At 37.7% G+C, this 22729-nt stretch overlaps 1 protein-coding gene across 2 annotated transcripts; it reads left to right on the plus strand.

The window, feature by feature from the left end:
* Window positions 1-3849: 3849 nt before the first annotated feature.
* LOC129770472 (uncharacterized) lies at window positions 3850-22314 on the plus strand. Of its 2 annotated transcripts, XM_055773322.1 has the most exons (3): window positions 3850-3969; window positions 4055-5359; window positions 21602-22314. In XM_055773322.1, exons 2-3 carry the CDS (start codon window positions 4498-4500, stop codon window positions 22066-22068), a joined length of 1329 nt encoding a protein of 442 aa, XP_055629297.1. In that variant the 5' UTR covers window positions 3850-3969; window positions 4055-4497; the 3' UTR covers window positions 22069-22314. The 2 variants fall into 2 exon arrangements, with proteins under 2 accessions (XP_055629297.1, XP_055629296.1); XM_055773321.1 differs by having other exon boundaries at window positions 3873-5359.
* Window positions 22315-22729: the final 415 nt, after the last annotated feature.

Raw genomic sequence — 22729 nt, forward strand, 5'->3', positions numbered from 1 at the left:
AAGCAATTACAAGTATATGTATCGGGACTGACGTAAACGAGGATCTTTTACAGAGAACATAATATTCATTTCACATTATAAACTCCCAATGGAATAAGAAAAAAAAACAATTTATAAATGGTAATCCGACTTTGGTATTCTAAGGAAAACATAATGGAAGTCTTAAGTATAAAACCAACAATAAAGCCTAAAATAAGAGAAATGGAATACAATTTGTATTTTTCCAGTTGACGGCATTGAATCTGGTACACAGTGTAATTTCAGCGACATGCCCACCATATCGAGCACGTCTTATTCCCCGTGAGCAATTACTGGTTCGATTGCATATCGGACACTACCCACTTGAGCTAGATTTGTTGGAGCCGTTATTTTACATAGTGCGATTAGCTATTTTAACCCTTTGCGGTCGGAATAAATTTCCCTTGAAAGAGATCCTCTTATCCTTCCACGCTAATAATATTTCATTTATACCGAGTACCGTTACCCATTATTCATAGAAACTCCGTATACATTCGTGAAAAAGTTCACTACACATTAAAATTTGTTTAAAAAATCTAAACTATTACATCGTTGAATAAAGAATTTAGTATGATTCCTTGCATGACGACCGCAAAGGGTTAATAGTTATACCGATTCCGAAAAAGCCCTGTATTCCCATGTTATGTTAAAAATTCGGCTCAATCCAATTCGTAACTGACTAGGCCCAATATTGCGCTAGAAGGTGTTGAGCGTCGTGCACAAATAACGTAACGTGATTAGTTTCCCACTAAAACTTATTATAATATCAAATTATTTTCAGATGAAATTTTTGTACAAGATTATTGTATCACATGAAGAAAACAAAGTTTTCCACTCACATTGAATACCAGTTTAATACGAAGAAGTTAATTTTCATTAATGATTTTTTATTTGAAATGTGCTCATTCTGCCTGAAAACTCATTATTATCTTCGACACTTCACTAACTCGTAAAACGTAGTTCAATGGCGTGCCGTTTATTTCGTTTCCACCGTGAAGTGTATTCGAGAATCAGGCCCTGTGACTTGGATAATGATGATCATGGTTTGTATTAACTTAACTTCGAATGGCGTTAACGTGTCCAGTGGAACTTTTGACATCTCAACGTAGATATTAGATATTTCGAACGACTTGATAAAATTCCATCCGGTATTCCGTTTGAGTTGTTTTTGCATTTCGTTTGATCTGTTTCTCTTTGAATAATCAATGGGCAAAACGTTCGAAATTGGGAATGCGAAATCATGACTCGAACGAAATAATGGTTTCGAACGAAATGGAAATCCGTCGGAATACAGAATAGGGCCGATTAACTAGCAACATTTAGTACTTGGTTGAGATTTCTTTTGTCAAGTAACACGCCCTTAATGTATTTTAAGTGGCAAGCTCTAGAATACGGAAAAATAAGGTTCTCGGTCAGAGCGGGAATCGAACCCGAGCCCCGGCATGATAATGTGTGCGCTTGTTTGAATTATAGGGACTTATCAGTTCATTCGCTCCTAGGTTTTAGAAATCAAACTAAACTTTCAACTATTTGGAAAACCTCGCTGCCGCCTAGTCCCTAGCAAGATGACTGATGCATCGTGAATGCAGTGAAATAGCTTGTTTAAACTCAATAAACTGAAAACGGGTGGAGAAGAGCCCTCCAGACCGTATGTTTAGTATAGCTAATCTAGAAGGTCGTTATAATTCTGCTCTTCAAAAAAAAAAAACAAAAAGCACTGCATGAAATGTCAAAATATGTTTGTCTCGAGCATACAGTTATGGTATGTTGTGATGGTTTATGAACGAAACCACAGTCGATTAACACGTTTTTATATATCCTTTATACTTTCATGAATTACATTCAGTTGCTTACTTTCAGTAGGTAAATAACAGGAAAAAATCTATTCCGTTATTTATGTTAGAGTATAAAAATACCATACTCCATCATTGACAGAATAGTTGTTCGGTACAACATTATAAGATCTTCTGAATGGACTCCCTACCAGGTGCCGGTAATTGTACGGAGAAAGTTTATTCTTGTTGACTTTTTTCACTCAGATACTCAATATGGTACCTCCAAGTACATTTGGAGTCGAACCGGACCACAAGATACTTGAATGACATGGGATAAGTGATCGGTTTACCCAAAAGTTCATGCTTTGGTTTCGCTGGTCTATGCTCCCTATAAAAGACGACCATCTCGGTTGTCTCCGTGGAGATCTCAATCCCTAGCCCAAAGGTTCAGGTTGCAAAATCGTTCAATGTATTCTGCAGGGGTCATTGCAGGTCGGATTCTTTTGAGCCTACGACATGCACCACTCCATCATCTGCAAGTTGTCTTAGGCTGCAATTTTGTGTGAGGCAATTGTCGATGTCACTTACATAGAAGTTGAGGGAGGCCCATGTAAGAGACTCGACTTACTGCCGAACCTCCGTGAGAAAAATTTAAATGTTTCTCGCAAAGCAAGTCATATAACAAGTTTTTGAATAGAGGCGAAAGACCATAAGAGTGTCATTTGTCTGACAGGACCTCTATCGAAACTGAATCAAGTGCCCCCTTTGTGTCTAAGATTACTGAACCCATTTGCATTCTTTAAGTGTAAGCTATTTGAATTTCTGAAGAAAGCAATGCAAGACAATCAATGGAATTTGACAATTGATAAACTTGGTAAACCGTTAATTGAGTTCTTCCACAAAAACGAAACTGTAATAACTCAATTTGTTTATTTCAGCTTTGAAGTTTTGGTTGTAACTCAAACCATATCCATAAAACTAATTACTGTATGTAACCGGAAAACTTTCGATTTGTGAAGTGATCATTTGAAAGATCTAGGTTAATCTATTGTATAGTATAGGCCCAAAATAATAAGAATTCTCCAGCGCAAATGAACTAATGTCTTCTAGAGACAATACGCATTCAGACCGCTTGAAAAATTGAATTCTAGAGAACATTTGAAGTAAAAGTCGCTTTGTTGTTGAATCCATTCTATATGTTTGTGGATCTTTTGCTTGAAAAAGTTTGAAAAAGCAAGTGAATAACCCCGAGGCAAAAGTCTCCCTTGATTACTAAGAACAAAAGTAAACTAGTGACATTGATATAAAAAGCCAGCGAATGAGACTGAGACAAAAGCCCTACTTCTTTTGACGATATTTTCGGCCAATAGTTAGAATTTTATGGAAACAATATCTTTCAGAAACCCTCATACTGTAATGAGATATTTCATAATGTCTTCACAAAATCAAAAGTCTTCACAGTATATAGTAATAACACATAGTAAAAACACATTAAAAGTATATTGAAATAACACATTAAAACACATTGTTTAGTGTATCCTTTTCTGTAGTTTATATAAAAATGATTTTTTTCATCTTTCATAATATCACAAGTTATAAATATTCCGCATATAATCTCACAAAGTTATACACTACTGCTTCTTCAAGTAAAAATAATTCTGACCGCAAAGGTTTAATGCCATCTTTTAGAGAAAAGATGTATTCAAAAAATGGATTGTCATCGGAGGGCAGGCATCACAGGTGTGAAATGTACATAAGCCTTACTAAATCATTTCAGAAAACCCGACCAAAGATGCAGAACAAAGTGCGCGCGCTCTTCAAATGTCGATAAGTATTTAGTTATGTTTGCATACAACTATGCATACACACACACATGTGTACGAGTCTTGAGTTCAAAACCTGCTTGCTTATGTGCACTAAACGCAAAGCATTTCACCGGGTCGTTTGCCTTTGCATTGCTCTCATTTACTCTCTCTCCCAAATTGCAAAACACACACACAGAGAGAATAGGTAAACAACGAGTAATGAGAATTAGAGAGAAATAGTGAGAGATCAAGTCGTCATCTACTTATCGCATCTCCCGGCATCAAGTGTGTTGCGTTCTAGCAATGAAAACAAGGGTCTAGGTCGCGGGGAATTGTAAACAGGACCGAGTGTCACGGTCTCGCAAACGCAGGTAGAAGACCCTTTTGTGTCTCTTTGTTTCTTCCCCCTTCTATATGATGGTTTTCCCACATGAAACATTTGCACGCTTTCTGCAGGATGAAGTGGTTGCCTCCTGTGTGGAACACAACTACTAACGAAAATGGAATGTAATATGTACTATTCTAGCCGAAAATAGTGCGGGATGCGAGAGAACACACCACGAACATTCTGGAGGTGTGTGGATGATGTGCCGATCTTCCCTACCGTAAACAGAATGGGATAAAACGTCAATGAGATACTGTGAGTTCTGTGCTGCGTTAGCGGAGGGATAGCAGTTTGCTACTAAACACTCTAGTGAAGAAGAAGCAAATTTTATTCTGAGAAGAAAAAAAATGTTAGTCGAAGTGCGTATGGCATGTTTGTGAGATAAAATTCTGTGCAAATTTATCGAGTGCATGTTTAATATTTGTCAGTGCTGGTATAGTGATAGTATCTAGAGTAATCAAACGCCCGGTTCTAGCATTTATCCCGTGGGATTACGCGACTGAAAGCATCCAAAATGTTTGTCTCAATTAAGTCCTCTTGTGTCAATCCGAAAAACCTGTTTTGCTTTGTGTGCGGCTGCTACACACCGTCCCATCATAAGAGATCAATCATGACCATTCCCATCATGGAAGCATACGAGGCATACTTCACCACCCGCACCCTGAAAGAAGATTATGTCCATGGGCCAGCATCGGTGTGCAACGATTGCAATCAGGGTTTGCTGCGGTGGAAATCCGGTCAATATCCTAAACCTCCACTTCCCTTCTCGACGCCTATGATATGGAAGGCACCGAGCAATCACATCAACGATTGCTATTTTTGCATAACGAAGATGATAGGCGATGGAAAGAAGAAGTTCGCCCATTATCCGGACAGCATCCCATCGGCGAGAAGACCAACTCCGTGTGATGTAGACTCTTCCGCTGGAGCGATTACTCCAACGAATACATCCCCCACAAACATGCCGATAGTGGTGAAAAAACCAGATCGCCAGAAGATACCAGCATCTTCCAACTGGACAGTGAGTGTAAAGAAGGTAAAGATAGACGCCGCCTCACAGTTGAAACAGCATATTCCCTCAACTTTATTGGAACCACAAAAACAACTGACGCAGCAGATGCAACAGCCAATATTCGAAACCTCAAAACCCCCACCACCTCGTCCACCTGCGAGCGTGAAGCAACAACGTCAACTAAAGGTGAAATCCGATGCACAACTAAAGAATTTATGTCCGCCCAATGTTGTGCAAATGATCCAACAGCATCAAAAACAACCGAACCATCACCATCATCAATTGCAGCATCAGCAACATTTGAATCATAACGACAAAATTGCAATGCTGGATAAACGATCTCAGCTGGAGCCGCAGATACCATGTAAGTTGATTTTTTAGGTATTGAAACATTGAACTCCATTTATGGTTTTTTTTGAAGCTAAGCAATCTCGGCTTTGTTTCAGAACATTCCATAAACACACCTCTAAAGGGAGATTCAGCAGCGACATTATTTTTGAGTGGAATTATAAAAAAAAATCGAAGGCTCGATAAAAATCGAAAAACTTGAAATTCTGTAAAACTAAGATCAAAAATCTATCATTCAAAAAATTAATAAATTGAAAATTCAAAAATTCAGAAAATCAAAAAATCGAAGAATTGAAAAAAGTCTGGAAACCAACAAATTCAAAAATCGAAAATAAAACATCGAAAAAAGCCATATTTTTTATTTAAAAAAATCAGAAGTTCGATAAAAATCCAAAAACTCTAAATTTGAAATATCGATTTTTTTAAATCACAATTTCTTTTTTTAATTTTTTTAATTTCGAATTCGATTTTCGATATTTCGTTTTTTCGATTTATTTTTTGATTTTTCGATTTTTAGAGATGTGGATTTTTTAACTTCAAAATTTTAAAAAAATAAGAACATGAGAAATTTGAAAAATCGAAAAATAAAAAAAACAAATTTGAAAATTTTAGATTTAATTTTTAATTTTTTTTTATTTTTTGTTGGATCTTTAATTTTTTGTTTTGTTTTGATTTTTTTTAGATCTCCGATTTTTTTAATTTTTGATTTTTTAATATTTGACTTCTTTAAATTTTTCACTTTAAAATTTTCGGTTTTTAATTTTTTTTTTTAATTTTCGATTTCAAGTTTTTCTATTTTTTCACTTTTTATTTTTTTTCATCTTCATTTTTTTTATCTCCGATTATCTTCAATCTTTTCGACTTTTAGATTTTTCCATTTTTAGAATTTAAAAAAAATTCAATGAAAAAAATTACGCTTTTTATTTTTGGATTTTTTGAATTTTTCGAACCTCGGGTTTTTTATTTATAGATCTTGCAATATTTCGCCTTTTAATTTTTCGTTTTCCTTATTTCTCGTATTTCCGATTTTCGGTTTCTCAATTTTTCGAATTTTCATTTTATTCAATCGAAAATTCCGCTTTTTCATTATTCGGTTTCTCGTTTTCTCAATTTTTCGATCTCGATTTTTATTAATTTTCTGATTTTTAATTTTTTGGGATCTTCGATTTTTCTAATTTGCAATTTTAAATTTTTGGATCCATCGTTTTTTTTTTATTTTTCCTTGTTTGAAATTTTCGACTTTTTGATTTTCCATTTTTCAATTTTTTCAGATATCCTATTTTTTATTTTCCGATTTCGATCTTTTTAGATCTCAAATTTATCTAATTTTTGTTTTTTTTCCAATTTTTAATTTTTTTTTTATTTTGAGGTTTTTTAATGTCTTGAATTTTAATTTTTTTTAATTTCAAATTTTTCAGTTTATTAATTTTTCGATTTTTTCGATTCTCCGATTTTTCTAATATTTGATTTTTGGTTTTATAATTTTTTGAATTTTTCGGTTTTTTTTACTTTTCTGGTTTTTGGATTTTCTATTTTTTATGAAATATCGAATGTTTTGGTTTATTAACTTTTCGATTTTTCTTTCAAATTTCGGATTTTTTTGTTTAATTGATGTTTCAATCGAAATTTTCGCTTTTTTGATTTTTAGATTTCTTGAACCCTCGATTTCTCGATTTTTTAAATTGTTTTAATTGTACGATTTTTTCCGATGATTTTTTTTTACCTCGAATCTCTTTGATTTTCCGATTCTGAATTTTACCAGATCTCCGATTTTTATTTTCCGGATTTGATTTTTTTGGATCTTTAATTTATTTTTTGATGTGTTGAATTTTCTTTTTTTTTCGAATTTCTCGATTTTTTTTAACTTTCAAATTTTTCGATTTTTTTTCGAGAGTTCGGGTTTAGCAGCGGTGCAAGACAGACGTGTCCGTTCGCGCTCTGTTATTTTTTTCAATTATTGTGCTTCTGTTCTTTTTTTTTTAGTTTTTTAATGATACGAGAAAGTGTGATAGAAATTCCAAATGAATCATCTGGAGTTTGCTGGAATTCCCGTAACGAATAAAATGGATTCAGTTATTCACTTTTTGAACACTTTTATTTTGTTGACGAGACGCTGAACATGAATAGATATGATTTTGCTTCGTCCGTTTTTGCAAAGTTAAATTTGTGTTCGCAGTTGTGTTCGTTTCAAAATATACAGTGCTGTGGTGGCGAAATTTCTAGAATATTATAGTGTATCAGTTAATTTTAATTTAATTTTATCATTTTGAAAATGCCCACGTTCGGTCGTGTTTATTTTCGTTGCTCATTTCATTTAACGATGCCCACTATAAGTGTGAGTGTGTGAGTGAGGTGCAGAAAACTCTCGGTGGCTGCCAGAAGAGCGGTTGAATTGTATTTGATTCCTTCAGTGATTTTATCACCATTACGTGATTTTTAAATTCATATGTGAAATAAAAATATATTTTAGTCGCTGGGCGCAATGAGGATAGCGATGGTGAAATAAATGTTACGATCACAAACCATATCTGTCCTCCCTCATTTACAACTTACGAACCATGCTTTGATTCCATGTGTGTTTGTGTTCCTTGATTTCAACCTAATGAAGAGTGTGCAGTGTGTGCAGTAATGATATTATCGCAAGTAATGGGATCGAGCATATCAAGATAATTTATTTTAGGATTTTTCCTTTCAATACCTTTTTTTTTATATAAGTGGAGCTGAGCAGCCGTTCAGACCAGACGACCTTGTTGTACTCTGTCTTCTTTTCGCGATTGTCAATGTTTATTCAACATTATATTTGCTTTGAGAAGATCATGATAAAAATATTCCCTGCCTTGTGGATTCGTAATTTAGTGAAATTTATTTAGGCTCGCTTGATAATTATTATTAGATTAGGCAGTAAAACGTACTACTCTCTCCAGTGGTTGAAACAGAAGTGAAAAATTTTTATTTCCTAATTTATTACATGGTTGCTGTGTTTGAATCTTCGGTCTGAACGCCTACTACTTCTAACACTCCTCCTCGATCAGATCCGGACGAATTCCTACTTCACAGCGTAGTTTTTCCAGTCGAAGTCGTTGAAGTGGCTTCGTGAGAACGTCGGCCAACATGGACTCCGTTGGACAATACTCTATTTTAATGATCTCCTTCTCTTGCAGGTCGCGAACGAAGAAGAACTTGGTGTCGATGTGCTTGCTGCGTCGTTCGATTCGGTCGCCTTCCACCAACTTTATGCAACTTTGGTTGTCCTCAAATACAGTAATGGGACCATCGATGCCTACGCCGATTTCCTCCATCAAACGTTTGGTCCAGACGAGCTCCTGGCAGCCTTCAGCAAGCGCCACGAACTCCGCTTCAGTCGAACTTAGTGCAACGCACGTTTGCTTCCGCGAACCCCACGCAATTGGTCCACCTCCGAACATGATGAGGATACCGGAGTTCGACTTCCTGTCGCGAGAATCTCCGGCCCAGTCCGCATCCACAAACATCTTCAATCCACCGGTCGATGAACCTAGCTGCAGCTTGTGGTCACTGGTGGAATTCAAGTAGCGCAGGATCCTCTTGGCTTTAGTCCAATCCTGGCCGTTAGGGCAGCTGGACTTCTGCGCCAATATCGAGACACTCACCGCAATGTCCGGCCGTGTGTGCACTGCTACGTACAGGAGACCACCGATCAGACTCAAATAATCGTGGTTATTGGGTAACTGATCCATCTCCTCCTTCTGCTGTAGTTAGCTAATGTCGATAGGAATTTTCGATGGTTTCGCCTTGTCCAAGCCAAAACGTTGTGCCAATTTCCGGATGTACGAGGTCTGGTTGATCTTGAATCCGGACGCACTTCGTTCCACCTCCATTCCAAGGAAATGACGAACGTCTCCCAAATTCGTCACGTTGAAATGGGATTGGTAACTCTGGAAGATACCGTTGAATTCCTTTTCCGTCTGCGTCACGACGATCATATCATCAACGTAGATGAGGATATACGACCACGTACCATTCTTCAGTTGCACGTACAAGCATGGATCCAACTTCGTTGGCTGGAATCCCATGGCCTTGAAAACGGAATCCACTTTCCGGTTCCATACGCGCGCTGATTGCTTCAGGCCGTACAAACTCCTCCTCAAAAGGCAGACGGTTCGCTCATCACCCGTCGTGTACCCTTCCGGTTGCCGCATGTAAACGGTTTCTTCGAGTGTTCCGTTCAAATATGCGGTCTTGACGTCGACATGCTTGACGATGGATCCCCTACGGCTTGCCATGGAAAGCAGAGCTCGGAAGGTTGTCTGCTTTGCCACCGGTGCGAAGACCTCATCATAATCGGTGCCGTACTTCTGGGTGAAGCCTTGTACAACGATTCTCGCCTTGTGCCGTACCACGTTTCCTTTCTCGTCCCGCTTGGTCTTGAATAGCCACTTGCATCCGACAGCCTTCTTGCCTGGCGGTAGTTGCACCAGTTCCCACGTTTGGTTCTCCAACAGCGCCCGAAATTCTTCGTCCATGGCGGCTTGCCACTGGAACGCCTCATCACTTCGTAACGCTTCCGCCGGAGTTTGAGGATCGCCGGTCTTCCTCGTCGCCCGTCGCTTGCTCACCGTGAGGCCTTGCTGGGCGGCATTCGATCCAGCTTCGTTTTGTGGAACTGGGGAATTGTGGAACGGAAAGTTTTTGTTCGTGAAGACAAAGTCATGGTACTTGCCTGGAATCGCGCGCTCCCGATCACTGCGCCTCAACACCTGTGACTCGGGTGGATTTGAAGATTGTCGTGGAGGGAGCGCCGGAATTGTCACGTCAAAAACGGTTTCATCGGATGATTCGCCAGCGCTTGTATCAACTTGCGAAAAGAAATCCTCCTCGGAATCCGATGACTCCTTGGGATCCGACGACTCTTCATCGGTTGTCTTATGATCGTCAGTCTCGGCTGGTTTTTCAACATCCGGCTCGGTTGGTTCCACCGGTCTTGCTTCCGGAACGTCGTCAAGGAAATCGAGACTCACGAAATTCCGGACTTGAAGTTGCTGTCCGCTCGTAGCTGCAGGTTGCGTCTCGACTTGGGGTGACTCGTTGAGGAAAACTACATCCCGACTCTTGAAGACATTCTTCTTCACCGAATCGTACAACCGGTATGCCTTGGTCTGCTCATCGAAACCGACTAGGATGCACTCCTTCGATTTTACGTCCCACTTCTTCCGCTTTTGCTTCGGAACGTGCGACATCGCCTTCGAGCCGAATACACGAACATGGGAAAGATCAGGCTTGCGACCGGACCAGGCCTCCTCCGGTGTCAGCTTGTGACCTTTGGTAGGGGAACGGTTGATGACGTACGTCGAAGCTGCTACCGCTTCCGCCCAGAACGACTTCGGTAGTTTCGCCTCGAACAGCATGCACCTAGCTCGCTCAACGACGGTTCTGTTGACTCGCTCGGCCAACCCATTTTGTTCAGGAGAGTACTCGGTGGACGTTTGGTGTACAATCCCTGCATCGGCAAGGCGTTTCTGAAACGATCGGTTAGTATACTCCTTACCATTGTCGCTGCGAAGAACTTTTAGCTTGAACCCGGTCTGTCTCTCAGCTAGGGCTCGGAACTGGTTGAATGCATATAGGACCTCAGCTTCGGATTTCGTCTCCAGGAAATAGATGAATATCCGCCGTGTCCAGTCGTCCACGAACGACACGTAATACCGGCTTCCGCCGATTGACTCTTCTTCCATCGGTCCGCATATGTCCGTGTGGACAAGCTCCAGGACGCCATTGGCACGATGACCGTTCTTCGGAAATGGTAGACGGGTTTGCTTACCCATGGCACATACTGTACAGTTGTCCATTTTCGTTTCCTTGAACTCCATCCCGGTGGCTAGCCCATTCTTCAGTAGCTTCAGGCTATGGACGTTGATATGACCCATTCTCCTGTGCCAAACGTTCAAATCGGCTGCCGTGGATGCGAGCGACAACGCGCTCTGCTCGTCACCCTCTTCGAATCGGAACAATCCACTCTTCAAGTCATGTATCCCGGTAGCTATCACCTCACCATCCGGATCAACCACCTTCACGCCTTGGGTGCTGAACCGCACCTCGTGACCATGGCGAACGATCTGACTCACCGACAGAAGATTGTTGGACATCGTTGGAATGAACTTAACATCGTTCACGTCGATGGGGGGACTCTCAGGACTGCACTTAGCTGAAAGCTTGACGACACCCGTGGAAACAAACTTCATCATTTGTTTGTCGGCTGCCATGACAACGCCACTCGCCGGTTTTTCACCATGTAGCAGGCTTCGATCCTTGGTGAAGTGGTCTGATGCTCCCGAATCAAACACCCAGCCATCGTTGCTATGGTAATCGCTGGTTGTTAGTACCGTGCAAAACGCCGACCCTTTTTTCGTCTCGTTTTTCACATGGCACTCCCTGGCGATGTGTCCGTATCGATGACAACGCTTGCATTTTGAACCTTTTGGCTGCTCAGCTGACCGTCCTTCGGCTGCACCTTGCTTCGGTTTTGATGGAAACGGTTTTCGTCCAACGAACGCCGTCTGGTCCTTGGAAAATTGGACTTCCTGGAGCAGCTTCGTCTTGATGCTATCGCCGATGATCGGGGTGCCGGAATTTTCCAGCGCCATGATCATTGGCTTGTACTCCTCCGGAAGGCCCGCAAGCAGTAGGGAACCGACCCACTCCTCGGAAATGTCGAAACCAACTCCCCGAAGGCTATGAGCGGTGGAAATGATCTCCGTTACATACCTGTCCACCGTGACGCACGACGAGAGGGTTGTGGTGATGAGCTTCCTGAGCAGTCCCACGCGGCGGGTAAGTCCGGTGTCCTCGAAAGCTGCTTCAAGCTTCGCCCATACCTCACGGGCCGTCGGTGCGTCCTTCACGTGAATGTAATTGACGGGATCCAAGAGCAAAATGATTTTCGCTCGTGCTCTTCTGCACTTCCGCTGGTCCACCGCTGGCAGCGTTCCGTCCGCGTTCGGAATCGGCTTCACGGCTTCCCACAGCTCCTCCAGCTCCAGGTACGTCTCCACCGCGAATTTCCACGTTGGCCAATTCTCTCGGCCGCTCAGACGCTCGATCGGCGGAAGACTTGAAAGGTTCTGCTGGACTTGTTGCGGGATCGCTTGACCATCACCAGCTCCGGTAGACATCTTGCGAAAAAATCTTGAAGAATAACTGGGCTCACAACCTATTAGATTAGGCAGTAAAACGTACTACTCTCTCCAGTGGTTGAAACAGAAGTGAAAAATTTTTATTTCCTAATTTATTACATGGTTGCTGTGTTTGAATCTTCGGTCTGAACGCCTACTACTTCTAACAATTATCGAAAATTTGAATTGTAGTGAACGGTGTAAAATTTTCATTCCCGCATATGTAGTAGTTCGGCCGCGTTCGAATCTAATTGGATTTCGATTCTGTTGATGTATTGGTATATCTCTATTCAGAGAGCGTAAATAAAACGGGCTTGAGTGATTCGCAGGTTTTAAAATCACAGCTGTTTCTATGACTGAATTGAGCATTTTTGTATAATTTTGCCAGCGTGTGGGTTCTTAGCATATACGTTAACTAGTGGTGTGAGTATACGTTTCGTATTTGACCGGTTTCAATGCGTTCGAGTTTGCCGTCTGCTTCTTTGTTATGTGCAAAATGAGAGAAATAGAAAGTGTCGGTTTCGTAAATTTGCATTTTCGAAGAGCGTGTTTATGTGTAGGGGAGAGTGGTTCTAAAACGACCGTACAAATTGAAATAATTTAAAAAATTTAGTTGTAGTTCAAATATCGCCAAAGTAATGTAGCGTTGCGCCTAAATGACACCGGAAATCATGGAAGTAACAAGTTTCTATATTATTTTGATAATTGTGAGTGTTTGATCTGTATTTTCAGTTGGTGTGTCTATGTAGATGTTAATGTATTATTCCGCCGTAGCGATTGGAGTTCTTTAAAGGGTACCTGCAAAATATATATCGCGGATACGATTGGTTTGAAGGTGTTCTCTCGGTTACCTTCTCAGGTTTCCCACAAATAACTCTCCGCCGTCGTGATCAAAATTTTAAAATGATCACTCGCGAATGGTAACGGAAAATATGATGTTACATTTTTCACCGTTGTGGTTGGAGTTCGATACAAAGTAGGCGCGATAAATAATTAATAAGAATGTATTGTCGATTCGATTGGCTGTAAAGGAATTTTCTCGGTTACTTTCTCAGGTTTTCCAAAGTTAAATCTCCAGCATCGCAATTAGAGTTCGATGTAGAATACGCGTGTCTAATAATGGAATATATCGCTGCATTTATTGGGTTTGAGTTCTCACGCGTGTTCTGACTCATAAGATCTTTGGAATTTTGTTTCGTCGATTGTTTAATAGTTTTCATAATCATATCACTTACCACAGTGAATCCTGATTCTTACCTCTTCCCACTAACAACTATCCCTTCCATGATAATCGCTAGGGAACCACGCTATAGAGGCGACCCTTCTGGTCTTCGGGCGGCGATTATCATACTAACATTCCTTCCCTTCCCCTGGTGACTGTGAGGACGTGGCCGGTGTCGTTATTGACTATTTAAAGCTCGAATAACCGAAAATTGCACAACGAGAATGATTTGCTAGTCTCAAGCGTCATTCTGTGTGTTCTTTGTGCAATTTGGCTGGTTCAGGTCAATCACGTAGAGCAACTACGAAGTGTACAGTCTACCCAAGCTCAAGCTCAAGCTCAAATTTTTCGATTTTTTTTAAGAATCTGTTTTTTTTTAAATTTTGGATTTTTTGATTTTGTTTTGTTTTTAATTTTTAATTTTTGATTTCAACTGCTCTGCTCTGCAATACACATCGGGCTGCTGTTCTATTAATAACTCAACAATGATCATATTAACTGTCTCAGCTGTCCGGTGGTCTAACTGGATGATGGAAGAACAGACGAAATACTCTTACGCCTAAATGGCTACTGCGTAATGTGCTAATTATAGATTCGGCTCTGTTACAGTTAAAATGCTAATGAGCCTAAAATAAACAAAAGAGATAACTTTTTTTTTATTTCTAGTTTATGGATTTCTTTTTTTTAAATATAGAATGTTTTGATTTATTGATTTTTCGATTGTTTTAGAATTTCAGATTTTTTGTTTTATCAATGTTTCAATCGAAATTTTCGTTTTCTTTATTTTTAGATTTCTGGTTTTTTAATTTTTTTTTAATTTTTCGATTTTGATCTTTTTTTCGATTTTTTTTTTCTTTCCACTCTAGCTTACTTTCCACTTTTAGAATCTCCGATTTCCAATAAAAATTAGACTTTTTTTAATTTTTCCATTTTTGAATTTTTGATTTTTTTTATTTTTTGATTTTTAGAATTTCAAGAATTCTGAATTTTCTGTTTTTTTTGAATCTCCGATTTTTTTTATCGATGTTTCTATCGAATACTTCGCTTGTTAATTTTTCGAAATCTTGATTGATTTCCGAACTGCCGATCTCTTCGATTTCGATTTCTCAATTTTTCGATTTTTAAGATCTCCGATTTTCCTAATTTTTGATTTTTGTATTTTTCGGTGATTTTTTTTCGATTTTCGGTGTTGCTAGTTTCGATTTTCGTTGGATTCTGTTGAGTTTTCATTTTATTTTCATACAATTTCTCAAGTCTTTCTCACTTCCTTTTGACTTTTTTCTGCCTTTTTTGATTTGTTTCGTCCAACGTTCATTCGTCGTGGTGTTTTTGTGATTATGACGATGATGTCTTAACTCTTTGTGGTCGTTTGTCTGTTCTCAGCCACCACTGCAAGAAACCATGCTAATCTTATATTTTACTCAACCAAGTATCAATTTATGCTTTTCTTAAACGAAGCTTCATGCCTAGTGATCCTGTTTACGAATCAATACGGCGCTCCAATGAGAAATAGATAACGGTACTCAGTATCGAACAAATTTTTCACTCACACAAGACAACGCACAGTGCGTTGAATGCATAGGAAAGTGGGGCAAAAATCATAACAGCAGAATTTAGCCTATGTAACGCTTTGGTGTGATAGAAAAGATTGTTTATAAGTATCAGAACTACTGTTTGCATAAATGTCTCATGTTATTTGAATAATCCCAGAAACAAAAAATCAAAAATCGGGGAATCAAGGAATGAAGAATTCAAAGAATCGAACAATTAAAAAAAAACGATTGAAAAATCGATAAATCGATAAATCAAAATAAAAAAATTAAGAAATCAAAAACCCGAAATTTCAAAAAAATGAGAAATAAGAAAAATTGAGAAATCGAAAAATCTAAGATCCAACAGTTTTTTTCAAAATGAGAAATCTAAAAAACTTCAAATTAAAAAGAAAGTAAGTGTCTCAACACAACACAAAGTGGCTGACGATCGCACACTCAGATCGCAGCTTGCTCTGACTCGTCGAAGGACCACGGCGCACATTCGCCGTAAAACAACACGAAATAATTCACCCTCAGCGGCACACAGCAGTACCAGCAGAGAAATTTCAGCGGCTAAAACACACCATTAACCGTTGCACAACACGATGCTGAGAAAAGGACGACAGGATCGAACACGTTCGTTGCTTGTTTGTCGCCCGGTGACTCACAAGACAACGGAGGATGGAAATAACGTTGGTCGCCCTGTTGACCAGATTGGATTTTACTGCTGCTGCTTCACTGGTACACTTCTTCAAAATAAGGCAATTTCAATTTAAGATCCTACTCCTTTAATTGTCACAAACAGAATGAAGAAAAACTTAAATCTACACATCCTTACACACTAACAGAATAAAGGAAAAGAAAACTTAAAACTACACTTCTCAGTATGTGTGAGTACGATTGCATCGACGAGTGCAGCCGATTGCATTTTCGTTTCTGCCGATTGCATCATCGTTCTCCCCCTGTACGCCTGCTGGTGACTCGGGTCGCGTTCGTCGCGAACAGTAAGCATAGAAGAATAAAAAAATCGGAGTTTCCAAAAAGTTCTGCTTTTTCGATACGAAATAATCAAGAATCGAAAATTCGAACGACATGAAAAATCATATAAAAAAAGTCATATAAAAATCTAAAATTTGCAAATTCGAGAAATCAAGATATTAAAAATTTAGAAATTTGTGAAATAAAAGAATTGAATCATGAAAAACTTTTATTTCGGATCTCCGATTTTTTTCGATTCTCCGATTATTATAATTTCTGATTTTTTAATTTTTCGAATCTTTAATTTTTTGGGTTTTTCTATTTTTTTCAAATTTAGAATTTTTTACTTTTTTCGAATCTCTGATTTTTTATTTTTTTTGAATTTTTTTGATTTCATATTTTTTCAAATTTTAAAATTTTTGTTTTTTCTCAACTCTTTGATTTTTATTTATTTATTGATTTTCCACCGAAAATTTCGCTTTTATATTTTTAGATTTATCGAATTCTCGAATCCTCGATGCTTCAATTTTTCAATTGTGTCGGATCCCTGATTTTTTAAAGAAACATTTCTATTTTTTTAAGTTTAAAATTTAGATTTTTTTTCGAAACCCCGATTTTCTTTTAGGATTTTTTATTTTTCGATTCATTTGAATATTTTTATTTCACACTTTTACAAAATTTAAAAATTTTCGTTTTTTTTATTCATAGATTGTCAAATTCAACCGAAAATTTAGCATTTATTATTTCTCGAATTCTCGCTTCCCCATTTTCTTCAGATCTCTATTTTTTCGATTTCGATTTTTTAATATTTTTTTTACATCCTAATTGATTGATTTTTCGGTTTTTCTAAATTTTGAATTCAGATTTATCAATTTATCGATTTTTCTATCCAAATTTTCACTGTTTTGACATTTCGTTTCACGATGGTTTATTTTTTTATTTTTCAAATTATTGATTTACAATTTTTCAAAATTTCAAACTTTTCCATTTTTTTTTGGAATGCCCAATTTTTGATCGAGAGATTTTTGATTTTTCGATTTTTTGTATTTTTTTATTTCGATTTTCATAATACAGTAACGTCTCGATTATATCACTGCGCATTTTTATCACTCGAATTTATCACTTTATGTTTCACTTTTATCACGTTTTTGGAAAAATGAGAAGTTATATGAAAAATTCAATCTGCCGTTAAATTATTGAACAAAAAATGAAACTTAAGCAGAAAAAAATATTTTTGAGCATTCATGCCGCCTATCGTGATAAGCCGTATTCATGGAAACATTCTTACTGTTAGATTTGTAGCGTATACCACATATTTCTTTGAAAGCTTGAAAGCATATTATTTTCATAAGCTCAGAATAAAAACTATGAACAATTCTGAGCAACTTCCTTTTCGATTGTGTGAAATGAGATGTACGACCTATGCCGTTTCCCAGGTTGAGCCATGGAAGAGACAATCGTAAAGTATATTATCTAATCAACTGTTGAAATTCCTCTTCGAGATAGTCGGGAATACTTTTTTGTAATAGATTTATTGTTGTGTAGTGACAAATAATCGATAAAAGTTAACGAGAAAAATGCAAATTACAAATCGCTCATCAACTCGGTATACACAACATACAACAATCAATATAATACATACATACAACAATCACAAGAATGCTGAAGGGGAAGGGCTAACTTGTGAAACTGTATGCTTTGAAACCATCGAGCACTATGAGAAAAATTAAATATGCTGCTGAAGGTAGCATTGTTTGAATGTTTAAATTAATTGATGGTAGATATTCGATATTGACTTTAAGGGAAAATACAGCAAGCTGTAAACGGCTGTAACAGTTCGGCTGAAAAGTTCGTCTAGATGGCGCCTCTTGCAGAAATCTACTTGACTATCAAAAAGCACCATCTTTCATTGGATACGTGTCAAAATTTGACAGCAATCGGTCGATTGGTTCGTGAGTTACAGCATTGAGAGCGAAGCAACTTTTGAAGCCCAATTCTAGCAACTTGTAATTGCATGAATTGGGTTTCGAACTGTTTCCGCATCCATCGTATTCTCCAGGTCTGGCCCAGCTACTTTTTGCTGTTCGCAGATCTGAAGAGAATGCTCGCTGACAAGAAATCTAAGACCGATGATGAAGTGATTACCGAAACTGAGGTCTATTTTGAGGAAAAACCGAAAGGGTACTATAAAAATGGCGTCGAAAAGTTGCATGATCGATATAATCGCTGTATCGCCCTCTAAGGCATTTTGTTGGATAATAAAATTGAATTTAATAATAATTTACCTTATAAACTTGGTTTTGATAGTATATGCGTCGTTTAAGTTCAGCGATTCTTATCTTAATTTTAAAGTTTGTGCAATGGAAAATTTCGAAAAACAATTTTTCAATTACTTCAAGACTCATGATTTACCCATTGACCAGGTGTATAATTGCAACGAATTTGCCTGTTTTTTTCAAAATGGTTACCAGCTAAACGTTAACTCATTTGGAGGAAAAAATGCGTCGCATGAATCAAAGCTGACAAAAACCGGTTAGTTTTCATGTTACAATGTATCTGGTACTCATGAACATCCATTGATGATAATTGAAAAAAAAACCTCGATGTTTCAAAGCGGAAATTATTTCATGAATGCTTCTAGAATTAGTTTGTTCTGAAAGTTCTCGAAAAAGACTATAACCTAAGGGCGTTCCGATAATAGATAATTGCATTGCGCACCATTGCTTGCGAGGATGAAATTTCCTTTGGCGATGGACTGATTAAAGATTGACCAACACCAAAAGAATGATGAATCATGGACTAATTCAAAACATAAAAGTAATATATCGAGAAAAATTAGAAATGTCAATTATGCTAAATTCACAAATACTGGACTGAAAATACTGGACTAAAAATCAATCAGTGGATGCCCGGTTTGCCTACGAGACACCGCCGCTTCCGACGGAGGATCGGCGGTGGACTCGGATCGCGTCATCTTGGCGGATTTGGCCGCCTCGATTCCTCATTCTCGCTAAATGGGGACTTCGTCTTCATCCATGACCTAAGAATAAATTTCGAAAAACGAAAACGAGAGAATAAATTTCTAATAGAAATGTGAGGCATTTATACACATGATGTTTCTCCCGCGCCACAATATTTCTAGCCTACTACACTTTTTCTAAGTGGTTGTTTCGGTTTCAGTTGTTTTCTGCTGCGATTTATTCCGATCACGGTTTTTTCTATATCTGTTAGCAAAATTACATCTAAAATGCTCCCAAAATATCATTCCCAAAGAAATAATATAAAATCCTTTCGCAGAACAGCAACAGTTGTGTGAACTCGCGAAAATTAAATGATGGATTGTAAAATTTTATTAATAAGTCCAGAAACTTTCTTAAATTCATACAAGCTCTTCCATATATATTTTCACACCTATATTTGCAACGAAAGATACAATGGGCCTGATGATGAACATCACTGTCACAAACGCTTTCACGTCACTTACACTTCATTTAATCTTTTTGTGTCAATCATCATTGTTACGGACAGTTGCGTGTAAAAATAAACTCCGTGAAGTGAAAGAGTTCATTCCCGTTTATAAGATACATATCAGTTGCATAATTTCGGGCGTTTGAACGTTATATCGGTTACATAATTTCGGACGTTTGAACGTTATGTAGGTAAAATAAATAAGTGTATGAGATGATATTCCATTTAATTGAACGTATGTTTTAGAATGACAAGTTTGCGATTATACGTCGATGATTCCAATGCCAACTATTTGGACTCATTCCATGAATCATTTGCTTGGTGCGTTAGTTTGCTGAATCAAACGTTGGTTCAAAGATGAGGAGGAATACTAGGTTGCTCTTGAATAATGTAGTTTCTGAACATAAGGGAATGTTATTTTATTTCCTCTTTCTATAAATTCTAGAGATAAAGCATGACTATCATGAGTTTAATAATCGATATCTCGCATACTCTTGTACTCAGCTCTGTCTTACTCGTTTCAATAGTGAGAAGTATTTAGTATAGGTCAACGTTAAAATCATTTTTAAGAACCGTTTCTACGATTTTGATGAATAATAATATCTTGTATATCTCAGAATAAACCTGAATTTATCCATCTCATGAACAGTATAATCTGAGCTACTCCCATATGGGATTCTGAAGTTTAATCCTCTTATTGTTCCCATTCTCGTGTAATTTAATATACGGGACATGAGGTTTGATATAATTATTTAAACAGAAACTGGTTAGTAGCGTCGGTCAGAAGCATAATTTGATAACATCTGATGAGTTACAAGGAATTTGCCAAAAGCAGATAATGATTCAGATTTTCTTCAGAGGATATCAATATTATGGAAAAAGAACTAGAAAATAGTTTAAAAATTATTAATTTAAAAGCTTTGCAATGATAGATTCATTTTTTCCTTATTTGAAACTTAAATATTCTTTCATTTCATGTCTTCAAAACAATATCGTTGAAAATATCTATAACGTAAAATCAAAAGATCAATGGCCTTATTCGATGAAACTATCGTCCTGATTCGGGTCCACCAATTGCGAATATTTGAATTAGAAAAACCAGCTCTGCAATGTTGGAAAAAAATTAGAGTTATTATTTTATATTCAAAATATCAACAAATCAATATTATACATAATCAATCATAATGATCGTTTTGGGCCAGTGGCCTCCATTACCATTTTATGGGGTTGCAACTCTCTGTTAGTCTAATCCATAAAATAGAAACAAAAAAAATCTATTCAATTAGGACAATCAAAATTAGGCCTTTCGCCATGTTTCAATCGGTCTACGGGAGCTAAATTTTTAGTCCCTAATTACATCCCATAGTGCATTTCTCGAATCCTAATAAACAAATTTACGTCCTCTGGATACGTCAGGATTTCGTTCTAAAAATGCCACCAAGCGGATAAATTGCTGTTTTTTATCTTTTTTTTAAAATGTAAGACAAGATTCAAAATGTTAGCAAAAAAGCAAAATAAATCCGAAAATAAACTTACTCCATTCCGCGTGACTAGCTTTAACCATCTAAAACACAAGTGACAAATATACTTGTTTTTCTCCGTGACGTGACAGTATCGTGATATTCATAATAACACCGAGTTCTACACACACGGTGGCAGCCGTAATAACATTGTATACAATTCAATTCATCGTCTGTGTTGTTGTTTAATAGTCACACCAAAGACTTACTTTATAAAACAATGTTAAAATTTAGAAAAAAAACTATGTTAGCATTACATATAGTTTCCAAGCACACAGAATTAATTGAATATTCTGTAATAATTCTCATTCTTAGATACCAGATCCATATTATTCATCTTTTTTGCATCACACAACTAGCACACATTAAATCTATGTTTCCTCATTCCAGTCTATACCCTTCTTCAGAACGAACCGATTACTATCGAAATCGATGACGATGAACCCGAAGAAACGACGAACAAAACCATCGAACGGAGTCCAGCGTCAGTCCTGACAAGTCGCGCTTCCAACAAAAATGGAACACCGTCTTATGCTCAATCTCAAACTAAAACCCCGATGGCGGTATCGGTACCGTCAATATCCCCGAATGTGGTGTCCAGTACGAGCACCATATCCAACAGGCCCCACTTTTTGAACAACGGCGACCTCATATCACTGATCCACGATCTCCAGCTGCCAAACGACAAAGCAGCTCTGCTGATCGGCCGATTACGATCGTGGAACTTGCTCGACTGCCATGCTCTGCTCGATGTGCCCAGCAACAAAAGTCCTGAGTTTAGAACACGTTCAATCAAAAGTTCCTCGTTGCTGCATTCAATCAATTCCGCCAAACGGAAGCACCAGGAAATGTGCTAAACTTGTACCGGTTAAAGGTTGAGAGAGTGAAAGAAACGTAACTCCTATTTTGTAAAACATAGCGGTCAACAATGACTACTTACACTCATCAATGTGAAGATTTGATAGTATTATAATTAATATGTCTCTAGGTACTTATTTTATTGTTTAGTGTTTATGTTTACGTATTGTGCCATTGACTGCTAGGGAGGCATATGTGAATGGAACTAAATAAAAGCCGAATCATTCCAGAGTATATCTTCCTTGTTGGTTTGTGTTGAATTGATTCCGAAAATACGGTTTGCGAGTTAACTGTTTGAGAGCGAACTGATTGAGAATAAACTGTTTGTGAACGAACTATTTGAGAATGGAGTGTTTGCGGGCGAACTGTTTGCGAACGAACGAGTGCAGCTGAACTGATTTGTGCTGGACGGAATGGATTAATATTAGGCTGTCAAAAAAGTCCTGCGGTATTTCCGCGAGGTGTCGTTGTAAGCACGTAGTTCTAGTTGTATTCATTGTATCGAGTCATACTATAGCTTGTTGGAAAGGTATTTTTGCGCGCTATAATATTGGTTAAGTCGTTCGTGAGTTATAGTGTCGCAAATATGGAGCAAAATAAAGAGAAAATCCGACATATTTTACAGTACTACTATGACAAAGGCAAAAATGCATCTCAAGC

Source organism: Toxorhynchites rutilus, chromosome 2 (assembly GCF_029784135.1).
Source record: "Toxorhynchites rutilus septentrionalis strain SRP chromosome 2, ASM2978413v1, whole genome shotgun sequence".
Taxonomy (NCBI): domain Eukaryota; kingdom Metazoa; phylum Arthropoda; class Insecta; order Diptera; family Culicidae; genus Toxorhynchites; species Toxorhynchites rutilus.

What these genes read in the sequence shown, in the direction of transcription:
- LOC129770472 (XM_055773322.1), top strand. Translation starts at nt 4,498, where the DNA reads ATGTTTGTCTCAATTAAGTCCTCTTGTGTCAATCCGAAAAACCTGTTT. An exon ending in GCTGGAGCCGCAGATACCAT is followed by an intron (nt 5,360 to 21,601) that starts GTAAGTTGATTT and finishes TCCTCATTCCAG; the next exon opens with TCTATACCCTTCTTCAGAAC.